The 12,401-nt window shown below is 38.1% G+C and overlaps 2 protein-coding genes across 2 annotated transcripts; one reads left to right on the top strand and one right to left on the bottom strand.

Annotated features, from left to right (window-relative positions):
• Nucleotides 1–5: 5 nt before the first annotated feature.
• Nucleotides 6–2,525, top strand: LOC110106782 (dnaJ protein homolog; the record flags this gene model as incomplete). The annotated part of the gene is made up of 5 exons (XM_020836800.2): nucleotides 6–12; nucleotides 113–254; nucleotides 329–605; nucleotides 1,660–1,858; nucleotides 1,964–2,525. Coding segments are annotated over 5 exons (948 nt in total), but the record flags the coding sequence as incomplete, so codon positions are not given.
• A 1,707-nt stretch (nucleotides 2,526–4,232) lies between these two features.
• LOC114579297 (exosome complex exonuclease RRP44 homolog A-like) lies at nucleotides 4,233–6,096 on the bottom strand. The gene is made up of 7 exons (XM_028693406.1): nucleotides 5,988–6,096; nucleotides 5,779–5,903; nucleotides 5,439–5,658; nucleotides 5,077–5,308; nucleotides 4,863–4,984; nucleotides 4,700–4,768; nucleotides 4,233–4,618 (listed from the first exon to the last, which is right to left on the bottom strand). The coding sequence occupies exons 1-6, from the start codon at nucleotides 6,012–6,014 to the stop codon at nucleotides 4,706–4,708; spliced, it is 789 nt and encodes a 262-aa protein (XP_028549239.1). The 5' UTR covers nucleotides 6,015–6,096; the 3' UTR covers nucleotides 4,233–4,618; nucleotides 4,700–4,705.
• Nucleotides 6,097–12,401: the final 6,305 nt, after the last annotated feature.

Genomic DNA, 12,401 nt, shown 5'->3' with positions numbered 1-12,401 from the left:
GCCCCTTTGGTGGTAAGCTTTGATATATTTAAGCAAACTTTATTCATTTGATCCCTTTGAGAACTGAGATCTTGATACCGCTCTTACTCCCTGTGATTATTATGGCGAGAAGATCGGGGCAGTAGCCGTGGACGCAGGCAGAAAAGAGGAGAAGATGTTATTCATCCATTAAAGGTCTCCTTGGAAGAATTGTACAATGGAACTTCGAAGAAACTTTCACTTTCTAGGAATGTTCTTTGCTCAAAATGCAAAGGGTGAGTACTATGAGTTGCTGCACTTCACTACTGAAGTTATGTTAATTTATAAAGGCATTTTACATGTTTTGCAGGAAGGGATCTAAATCCGGTGCTTCAATGAAATGCTCTGGTTGTGAAGGTACAGGCATGAAAGTCTCAATTCGCCATTTGGGACCATCGATGATTCAACAGATGCAGCATCCTTGCAATGAATGCAAAGGGACAGGCGAGACCATTAATGACAAGGATCGGTGTCCACAGTGCAAAGGTGAGAAGGTTGTGCAGGAAAAAAAGGTTCTTGAGGTCTTCGTAGAGAAGGGTATGCAGAATGGGCAGAAAATCACCTTCCCTGGTGAGGCCGATGAAGCGGTATGTTGCTTGCTCTTCTTTCTCCCTGGAGATCTTTTTTTTGGATGATAAAAGAAAATCTAATGCTTGCCAAATATTCAAGTGCTGAGCCTCTAATGGTATTATTGTATATGGGAAAAGGTTGTTGTAGCTCTAATGGCATATAAGATTGGAGTGAGTCGTCATGGATGGTTTGGTTACATAAAATGATAAAATGTTGGCTTTCTGATGATCCGATTTGGGATAGTAGATGTATTTATTAGATATGGTCTTTGTTAAGAAAGCTAGAGATATACCTAAAAGACATGGTTAGAAATAATCCATGAAAATTTGACTTATAATATGACACCATGAAAGAAAAGGATTTTTTGTAGCCTACGGACGGAGTGGGATAAATGCTTCATGTTGTTTGATGAAAACAAAAATGCAGGTTGAAATTTTATTGTTAATTTTGAGATTTGAGTATAATTTTAAAATTGAAGGCATGCAGATAGTAATTTTGCAAATTAGTGTTAGAGCATCTCCAACCGAACGCCAAAAGTGAGTATGGCGTCATTCAGTCGCTCCATCCGGACGTCAAATCTTTTGCCATTTACTTACGGGTGAACAGTGCGACGTCAATATTGGCTTTGCGTTGTTCACCCACGCTATTTTGCTCTCTCAACCTGATTTGGCGAAAAAACGCGCGAAAGTGGAGAAGGGTCGTTACCTTCGCAGAAGCATCTAAAATGGAGTTCGATTGGAGCAGAATTATGGCATTTTGGAGTTTTGTTGTATTTTGCCGTGAAAAATGATGTTCTCGGTTGGAGATGCCCTTATGGATGAAATTACCACTTTTATTATGCAAGCTTTGTTTCTCTTTCATTTCTCTTTTTTCCTGTGACCACCAAAATTTAATTCTTGCGTCATTTTACCAGTAGATTGAAAATAATTTCTAGTATCATACACTTAACCTATTTCTCTTCATGTCTTAATTTTTTTGTGGCACACTTAAAAATTTGCCATGTACCAAATGTTTACTCGGTACCACGTTTTAAACTGTTGCTGACTTATTGCTTTCACTTGATAATTGTAGCCTGATTGTATCACGGGCGACATCGTGTTTGTACTGCAACAAAAGGACCATCCCAAGTTCAAACGAAAGGGTGACGATCTCTTTGTTGAGCACTCTCTCTTCCTTACAGATGCCCTCTGCGGTTTCCGCTTCGTGCTGACCCATCTCGATGGCAGGCAGCTTCTTATCAAATCAAACCCTGGAGAAGTTGTCAAGCCTGGTAATCTTTTTTAAGATCATTTCATATTCATATTTATAGCTACTAACTCAATTCATGAGACAGTTAGTTCACCTATGTACTATGTTCATGTTATAATATCTGCAGATCAATTCAAGGCAATCAATGATGAGGGCATGCCGATGTACCAGAGGCCATTCATGAAAGGCAAGCTTTACATCCATTTCAACGTCGAATTCCCGGACTCGCTGAATCCAGACCAGTGCAAAGCTCTCGAGGCGATTCTTCCTGCGAGGACCCGAACTCAGCTTACAGACATGGAGCTTGACGAGTGCGAAGAGACGACCTTGCATGATGTGAACATGGAGGAGGAGATGAGGAGGAAGCAGCAAACTCAAGCTCAGGAGGCATATGATGAGGACGAGGACATGCATGGCGGTGCTCAGAGAGTGCAGTGCGCTCAGCAATAAGGCCGCCTTGATTGACCTGATTGTTTTGTTACTAGTCTCTTACTTTTTGATGACCATGGTAGTAATTTGTGGAGTTACATAGCTCCTTGCCTTGTTTACTTTGATATAATGCACGTCTTTTACGTGTTGTTGAAGTTTATGTTGGATCTTGTTTCGTTGTTTTGTTTGTCATTTTTGTTGTGTTTAGCGAAGTTTTTGCATGTAAACACCTGCAAAGGGTAATTTTTTACTTATGTGATTATTTCTGCGCAAGGGCTTGGGTGTGGCTAACCATCTTCCAATGCTATAAAAAGAGAAAACTGGATTGTCAAAAGAATCTGAGGGAAATTTTGTGGGCAAACAGCTAAAAATTCCTCTTTATTTGTGAGCTAGAAGTTCAGGTTTTCATTAAAAAAATTACATATATGGACTACTTTATAAGGAGGAAACTAGAAAACTAATAGTGATGTAGTTTTGGTGCTGACATTCATTATAAGATGTGAGAAACACTCTTGATTTTAGAAGAATAAGGTATGATAATATTGGTTGTAAATATGAATATTATTATTATTACTATTATTATTATTAATTTATTAATGTAAATTAATTTTTAATGTTATTTGTATATTTATATTGATAATAAGATATTGAAATAAAATATATAATTATTTTAGTCGTTTTATTATTATTTTTTTAAGAAAGCTGGAGGAATTGCTTCATCAATATTCCTTTGTTGCTCTTCATTTATCTCACTGAAGGCATATGTCAAATTGCCTCTCATCATTACATTGTGATGTCTCCATTTTTTTTTACTTTATATGTTTGTGTCAACATTTGAAATTGATAGAAATCTTTAGAGCTTGTGAATTTGATGTATAATAAGACTCTATCATAATGATTAGATGATTTTGAATTTGAAAGGAGATGATAGTCACGCAAATAATTATCGTAATACCTATATTGAAGATATTCATATTCTTCATCCTTCATGAAACATTTGATCATTATATAAAATTGAAAGTAATAAAATGAGACAAATCTAGTATGTCTTGCGGATTTATAAAATTTGAAGATAAGTACTATTTGATCTAGTATGGTGAATATTACTAATGAATCACCACTGATAATATGATTATGGTCTAGTAATTTTATGTAATATTCCAACCTATCATAAGTCATTTTTTTCTAATAACTATAGCTATGTATAATAAATGATGTTTGAAAATTATAATCAAATGAGTCATATAATCCAACCACATTTAAGTTATATCCAATATACTATTGTCAAACTTGATGAAATATGACAACAAATTAAAAATTATTTCAAAGTCAATAATGAAAATTTTATAACTTCGTAGGAAAATTTTTATGTTTATGAGGTATCTTATAGTAATAATCAATGCAACCTACACGTCAATTTTGTTGATTTTGTCAATGTCTTGGTAATTGATGAAAGAAAATGACCACTTTAAGCCAATGTTTAGATAAAATAATCATAAAAAAGTTTTTAAATCAATTATATAGAAAAGAAGAATTGAATTGATGCCAATTTGATGATGAATTTCATAATGGTCTTCCTTGTTCCTTTGAATTCCTTCTATTTATTTTATTCCCTTTAGATATGAGGGAATTAAAGAAATCTGAACTTAGGAGAAGAAATAAGATATTAGGGCCCAAATTCTCAGTAGGTACACAAATAGAAGAAAATGATTTAAACTAAATATAGCATGTTAATCTATCATGAATATGGCTAAGGCTTCGTTTAGGACGGCTTTCTCACTGCTTCTAAAAATAATTCTCTCACTCTCTCCTTGTCTCTGTACACCCTTACACCGTTCTCATACAAACAAACAAAGAGAAACTCGCTAAAAACTACAAAGAGCTACAACCATTAAGTAAAAAAACAGTTAGCCCAACTCGCAGCACCACGGTGCTAACTTTAGAGTGTTGTGGAACTCCATTCTCTATCTCCACTCTGCTTGATAGCATCGAGGTCTGGCACCACACAATACTAGGGTTTAGAGTGCCATGGCACTCCACTCTCATTATATTTTGTCATAATACTCGGGTATATAGCATCACAATGTTGTACGGGAAAAACTTTTTAATGTACAAAACTCCAAAACTCAAGCAGGGTGGAGGACCCCCGATGAGCTCGATTGTTGTAATTAAGGTAAGGTGTAGCAGTACAACTTGATTGATGGATACACTCAGATTCCACCCAAAGCTAACGTGGCACACCGCAGCAATAAACACGATGGAAAATGCTTCAATATCATTTTGGCAATAGAAAAATTGCAAGCCAACATAAATTCTTCAATCATCTGATTTGCCTCTCTAATTGGATAAATTCCTGCCAAAAGGAACTAACATTCAGCACAAAGCAAAAGTAAATAGCAATATTTAGTCAGTGCTTACAATAATAATTGCTTACCAATATTCAGAGGATCATCAGTTTCTGCGTCCATCCAGTATTAGAATAGTAGAAATAGATTTGGGTGTCCTTTAGTAGTAGTTCAAAATAATATCAGCTACTCAATATAACAAAAATAGACCAGTCTTAAAATAGTAGAACTAGATTTGTTTTTTCAACTTACGAGCTCCAATTTCTCTTTATAATACCAATGACATTGCCAAATGAGCAAGGTGAAAACATTAGGTCTAAATCCAGCCCAAGCTTTTGCTATATTTGCATTCCTTGGAGCATCATCAACATTACCTGGAACAACGTGAACATCATCTTCCTCATCTTCACCTAAAAGCTGATAATTTGGGTAAAGCATAATCAATATTAAGCATAACTAAACACACCATTAACATCCTCAACAATCAAGGAATTCTCCTCAGTCCGCTGGTATTGAGGGCACAAGAGCTCTGCGGCAACAATATCTCCACCAAAAGCCTTATTTATGTTAACCTTATCACAAATTGCTATCTCATCACCAACATAGCCCACTAATGGATTGTAACGGTTAACTCGAAACCTTCCTTTATGGTATATTCCATGGAGCAGGCCAGAAGTAATCTCTAACGCAAGTTTGTGCTTTGTATAAGAAAGGAAAAACAAGATATGAACATAAATAAATATCCTCAGCATATTAGTCAAGCTTCATAAAAAATGAAAACTCTGGTCATATTAAAGAAAGAAATCGTCTATGGGATGATCATTATACCTCTGGGTAGATGACTTCCCGCTTTGATAGTCTTAGATCATCGAGTTCTCCCTTCAAAATGTTTAGAGATGTTGGGATGGCAACCAAGTCCGGCAAATTAGGCTGCTGAAGAGACCTTACATACGACTCCTCTAAAAACAGAAATATTTTCTTTATGAGCCACAATAAATGTTTAACAAAATTACAGATCTTCTCAACCTTCTCTTCCACATAAGCATCCCTGAATTAAACCAAAAGACAAAATTTTATCAAGTTCGTACATTCCTCCAAAAAAAAAATTATTGCAGATTAAGCACAACTACTAATGAACAGGAAGTTGCAGAAAGAGCTTTATACTTACCTATGATTCTCGCTGTAGAAAACGAAGAAGCTCTTCGTAGCATTGGTGCAGAGAGCCTTGATCCTATAATAAACCTCCGAGAGCACGACGGCATTTTTTATCGCTGGATTCTCAAACAAAGCAATCTAAGAAAACAGCAAAATCATCATCATCAGAACAAATAAAAACAAAACATCCTCCGTGAAACGCCCGCCCGAACAGAAAAGCACCTGATAGAGCATCACGTCAGTTTCCATGATTAAAACTTCGTTTGGACGATTTTTTTGTTGGTTATTAAAACAGGTTTTTTATAAGAAATTAAAATTTTTATACTAAAAAGCTGAATTAAGAAGCAACAAAAAAGTCGACCCAAACAAAATATAAGATAAAAGAGGCGTCGGATCTCAGCTGTCCCAAACGAAACTCGACTTTAGCTCTCTTCCAGACCTTTGAGATGTCAAGTTTAGGATCAGCGTTAGGAATTTCCAGCAGTGGAGTAAAAGAAAGCTTTCTTCAGAAACAATTTGCTTTGCTTGCGATGGGGAGACGGGAAAGCCTAAAATATCAATCAAAATAAACTTGTTAAAGTTATTTACAGATTGAAAAACATATTATTAGTTATTCTCATTAAAAAACTTCATGCAAGCGATGTAATTTAAAATGTCAATTGAATGAGCTGTAGTTTTGAAACCTGTAGCATAAACGTTAGAATGAAAGCAGAGAAAACTGAGAGAAGAATTTAGGCTTCGTTTGGGACGGTTTTTTTATTGCTTTTTAAAACGGAGTTTTAGTACAAAAAAAAAATTGTACTAAAACTCCGTTTTAAAAAGCAATAAAAAAGCCGTCCCAAACAAAGCCTTAGAACACCAAGTGATTTTTCTCATTGAAAACATCCTGCTACTATAAGCAATATATATCTCTCTCCAAATCAGAGATTAAGTTAACGGTGAGATGAGTGTTAGTTAGACAACAATGGCTCTGATTTGCTATGTAAAAGTGTTGCTGTGAAACACACAAATTGAGGCACATAGTGTTGTAGGAGGAGGCCGGACAGAGCAGTACTAACGGCTGATCAGTTCGGCATATCATCCCCCCTCAAGATGACACTCTTGTCCATCTTTGAACCGTTTAATAGGTAACGGTTTAGTGAATATATCAGCCAATTGATCTATTAGTATAACTAAATAAATATAAATATATTTCTGTAAAGAAAGGACAGATGGCGTCTTATGATTAGCCTAAGCTTTATGTATTGTCTATATAATGTCATTAGCTTTGTACCATAAGCATTGAATAAGAAACAGAACTTTATTTTCGTTTTCCAGCTCACTTCTTCTCGTTTCTCCCTCTCTCTCTGTTTTCTTGTTCTTCATGGTATCAGAGCAGGGAAACTAATCCCTTGCCTCGATGGCGAGATCCTCTACATCACAACTCGACGATCTTTCGGCATCTGCTACAAACGACAAAGATCCGCACATCTCTACTACTGTCAAGTTCGTAGTATCAAACCTCAAGAACATCGTCCCGTCGCAGCTCGTCTCCGACAACTACCCTGTATGGAGATCGCAGATCAGCAAGATATTCAAAGCCAACGGGTTCAGTAAATTTCTTGATCCAAAGAATCTTCCTCCTCAAGGATCAGAAAATCAGACCGAAGGTACATTCACCGGTGACTCCACTGTAAATCAGTGGATCGTCACTGACCAAAATCTTGTTGCGGCGCTTTGCTCCACTATTTCATCTCCTATTCTTCCATACGTAATAAATCTTGAGACTACTGCTCAAATCTGGACCACTCTTGAAGCAAGATTCCAGGCAACGAACAGATCAAAAGTGATACAATTGAAAAACGAATTACATAACGTGGCGCTCAAGAACCAAACGATGACGCAATACCTGTCCGAGATCAAGAAAATTGTTGATCAAATCGCTGCATCAGGTTCTTCTGTAGACAGTGAGGACGTTATTTTATACATCCTGAAAGGTTTACCGAATTCATATCAGTCCTTTAAGACTGCAATTCATACCATGATTAACCCAATCAGTCTGGACAATCTCTATCCGCTTCTATTGAGCGAAGAGATTCACGTGACCACTGAAGCTGCCAAAGATCTTGCTCCCACTGATTCGAACTTCGCACTCTATTCGTCAAAAGGACGTGGACGTCGCACAAATGGAAGAAGTCCGTCTTACCCGAACACCACATCGACCAGAACCTCTGCAAATCCCGCTGTCAGCTGCCAAATTTGCTTAAAGAAGGGTCACTCGGCGCAAAATTGTTGGCACCGCTCAAATCTCCAATACGTACCCAAGAAAGCTCTTCTTGCTGCAACAGAAACTTCCTCCCCAAATTGGTTTTTAGATTCTGGCGCAACTACTCATCTAACAAACTCCATAGACAATATGTCCATTGCAAGCCAATATACAGGTTCTGACGCCGTCACGATCGGCGATGGGCGATCGGTTAACATAAGTCACTCCGGTGACGGACTGTTGCCGACCCCATCTCGTACGTATATTCTGTCTCAAATTCTTCACTCACCTTCTTTTTAGTTCAATCTTTTATCAATTTCTCAGCTTACTAAGGACAATAATATTTCCATTACATTTGATCAGTTTGGTTTCGTTTTTAAGGATCTGAAGACGCAAAGAGTTCTACTTCGCGGACCCTGTAGCAACGGTCTCTACCCTCTTCCCAAGAACCCGACGTCTTCTTCCATTCAAGCGCTCTCGGCCACAACAAATAAGCCACTGCCATGGCACAAAAGGCTTGGTCATCCGAATGATCATACTATGCATTTTATTTCTTTAGCAAACCCGCAATTACACATTGGAAAACAGTTAACTGCTTGTCATATTTGTAATGAATCTAAAGCTCATAAAGTAGTTTTTTCCAATTCTCTTACTCACTGTAAATCTCTTCTTGAGTTGATTCATACTGATGTGTGGGGACCTGCCCCTGTCTCGTCTATACAGGGATACCGCTACTACGTTTTGTTTATTGATGATGCTTCTCGGTTCACCTGGATTTTCCCCATGCATTGCAAATCTGAAGTCTCTAATATCATGCATTGCAAATCTGAAGTATATAATATATTCATTTCGTTTAAAAATCAAATTGAAAATTATACCTCTAAACGAATAAAAACCTTGCGATCCGATGGTGGTACCGAATTCGTCAACCACACTCTTCGTACGTTTCTTCAAGCTCATGGCATCACACATCAGCTCTCATGCCCATACACTCCCGAACAGAATGGGGTCGCTGAACGCAAGCACCGGCACATTATTGAAACAACTCGTTCTTTTCTTTCCACGGCGTCTGTTCCATACACCTACTGGCCTGACGCGGTTCTTACTTCGGTCTACCTTATCAATCGTATGCCATCCCAAACTATTAACAATCGTACGCCTTTCGAAATCTTGCATAAAACCTTCCCTGATTACAGTCATCTTCGAGTGTTTGGTTGTGAAGTCTTCCCTCTCATACCTTCTTCTCATCGTCATAAACTTCAACCTAAGTCCAAATCAATGGTTTTTCTTGGCTATTCTGATACGTACAAAGGGTACAAGTGCCTTGACCGTGTCACCAACAAAATTATTATTTCTCGTCATACTATCTTTCAAGAAAATTCTTTTCCTTTTGCCAATAGCCAATCTAATTCTGTTGCCAACACTGAACCATCTCTCTCTGAATTTTTTCTAACACCCGTTTCTCTGGCCAATTCCATTCCTACAGATAACTCCTTTGCTCCTATTCCATCAAATATTTCTATTCCTTCTCAACCGCTGCATTCCCAACCCATGTCCACAGAATTAATTCCTTCAGCTCCCAGCAGACATCATATGCTCACGAGGACTAAGACAGGCTCGCTGAAGCCTCTCCAACGTTTAAATCTTGCACATATTCATACTAACCAAATTGCTCCTACCAGCTATACTGAAGCCAGCAAAATGCCTGAATGGCGCAAGGCCATGGCTGATGAATTTTTCGCCTTGCAGCGCCAAGGAACCTGGAGCTTGGTTCCTGCATCAAGAAATGCATATGTACTTGGATGCAAATGGACTTACCGAATAAAACATCATGCGGATGGCTAGATCGCTAAATACAAGGCACGCTTGGTTGCTCTCGGCAACCATCAGGAGTTTGGGCTTGACTACACCGAAACATTCAGTCCCGTAGCCAAGCTCCCCACCATTCGTATTCTTCTTGCACTTGCCATTCATCACAACTGGCCTGTTCAGCAACTCGACGTCGCCAACGCGTTTCTCCACGGTGAGCTCACGGACACCGTCTTCATGACGCAGCCCAAAGGATTTGAGGACACCTCTCACCCGAAGTTTGTATGTCGTCTTCATAAAGCTCTATATGGCCTAAAACAGGCCCCTCGCCAATGGTATAACACTTTCAGTACTTATCTTACTTCTCTCGAATTCTCTCACAGTAATGACGATCCATCTTTGTTAATTTATAATTTCAATCACATACAAATTTTTCTTCTAATTTACGTTGACGATATACTCGTTACTGGTAATGATGTGCAGGCCATTTCTTCAATAATTCAGAAACTTAGTACTCGGTTTGATCTAAAGCAGCTCGGTGATGTTCATAATTTTCTTGGAATACAAATTGACCGGTCCGAGCAATCCTTCTTCCTATCCCAGGCGCTCTATGCTTATTCCATTTTGCAACAGGCTGCTATAACAGGATGCAATGCCATTTCAAATCCAACTACCGCAAAGCTTCCTAATGAATTTCAGCCTGATCCTATTCTCTCCGATCCAACCGTTTACAGAAAAATCACTGGATCTCTGCAATATCTGACATTAACCAGACCCGACATCGCCTTTAGCATAAATCAACTTTCGCAACACATGCACAACCCGTTACCTCAACATGTCTACCTTTTGAAACGACTACTTCGATACATCAAAGGTACCCTTGACTACGGCATTCCTATAAATAAAACTGATCTTGTTCTCAATTCCTTTTCAGATGCTGATTGGGCTGGTGATCCGCATTCAAGAAAATCCACCTCCGGATATTGTTCATTCCTCGGCAGCTCGCTTATTTCATGAACTGTTAAAAAGCAACACACGGTTGCCAGATCTTCCACTGAATCCGAGTATCGATCCCTTGCCGCTCTCACTTCCGACGTCATATGGCTACGACGTCTTCTTGCAGAATTTGGCATCATGCAGAATCAGCCAACTAACATGTACTGTGACAATACGTCTGCCATAGCCCTAGCCAACAACCCCGTCTTTCATGCACTGACCAAACACATAGAGATAGACCAAAAATTCGTCCGTGATCATATCCATCAACACAATGTTCGTCTTCTTCCTATCAGCACGGTGGATCAAATAGCATATATCTTCACCAAACATCTTCCTACACCTCGGTTCAAGCTTCTTCGCGACAAATTGACTGTTACTCAAAGACCCATCAATTTGAGGGGGGATATTAGTATAACTAAATAAATATAAATATATTTCTGTAAAGAAAGGACAGATCGATGGCATCTTATGATTAGCCTAAGCTTTATGTATTGTCTATATAATGTCATTAGCTTTGTACCAGAAGCATTGAATAAGAAACAGAACTTTATTTTCGTTTTCCAGCTCACGTCTTCTCGTTTCTCCCTCTCTCTGTTTTCTTGTTCTTCATGATCAAAAGAGTTGATATGGTGAATAAGTACGGTTCGATTCTAAACACAATCCCGAATAAAATGAAAATCGATCTCAATATGCTTTGTCCAAGCATGAAAAACACGATTGTTAGCAAGTGCAATGGCTGATACGTTATCACAAAGCAAAGGAATAGGAGCATCAATATTAATGCAAAATTCTTAAAGGAGATATTTCAACCATATCAAATCTGCGACAACTGTAGCAAGTGAATGATACTCAACTTTTGTGGATGAACGATCTACCATCTTTTGTTTCTTAACTTGCCAGGAAATGAGATTGTTTCCTAGGAAGGCACAATAGCCTGTCGTAGATTTTCGATCAGTAGCATCACCAGCCCAATCAAAATCAGAGAAGCATGCAAATTAAGGGGACTCGGTTGAACAAGCATGCTGAAATCCTATGTGGCTTTAATGTAATGAAGAAGTCTTTTAAGTAAACTCACATTTAAAGGCTTGTGCATAAACTGGCATAATTTGTTTACATAGAAAGTTTTTCAAAATAAATAGAAAACTAATTTTAAATCCCATTAATTTTTTTAAGTTTCTCAAATTAAAAATCATTCTATACAAAACTTATTTTAAAAAGTCAAAATCATCTACATGTGTATTTACATCTTTATACAAATTATTAATTCATATTATAAGAAAAAAGTTCTTTTTAAATTTCAAAATAATAATTAATTTTGAAGCATATTTCTCTCAAATATATATATATATATTTACGTAAGGCACTGCAAGCGGGGTAGTGGGGCAGCGCGGGCTGCAGCGCGGGGCAGGCAGGCAGAGGGCAGCGCGAGCGGGGGCAGCGGGAAATTCAAAATTTTTTAAAATAAACTAGTTTTCGGGTTGACCCGGCAACGCGCCGGGTCAACCCAACCCAACCCATTTTATCAAACGGGTTGAATCTGCGAACCCGGACCGGGTCGGGTCCAACCCGGATTTTCTGGGTCG

Source organism: Dendrobium catenatum, unplaced genomic scaffold (genome assembly GCF_001605985.2).
Source record: "Dendrobium catenatum unplaced genomic scaffold, ASM160598v2 fragScaff_scaffold_273, whole genome shotgun sequence".
Taxonomy (NCBI): domain Eukaryota; kingdom Viridiplantae; phylum Streptophyta; class Magnoliopsida; order Asparagales; family Orchidaceae; genus Dendrobium; species Dendrobium catenatum.
Note: the sequence above shows the minus strand (reverse complement) of the source record. Positions and strands in the feature narration are given on the sequence as shown.

Bases quoted from the DNA above. Each gene is read 5' to 3' on its own strand.
- LOC114579297 (XM_028693406.1), bottom strand. From the start codon at position 6,014: ATGGAAACTGACGTGATGCTCTATCAG. The intron at 5,659-5,778 runs GTAAGTATAAAG...GGTTTAATTCAG, and splicing joins TTCTACAGCGAGAATCATAG to GGATGCTTATGTGGAAGAGA. The intron at 4,985-5,076 runs GTGTGTTTAGTT...ACGTTGTTCCAG, and splicing joins GATTGTTGAGGATGTTAATG to GTAATGTTGATGATGCTCCA.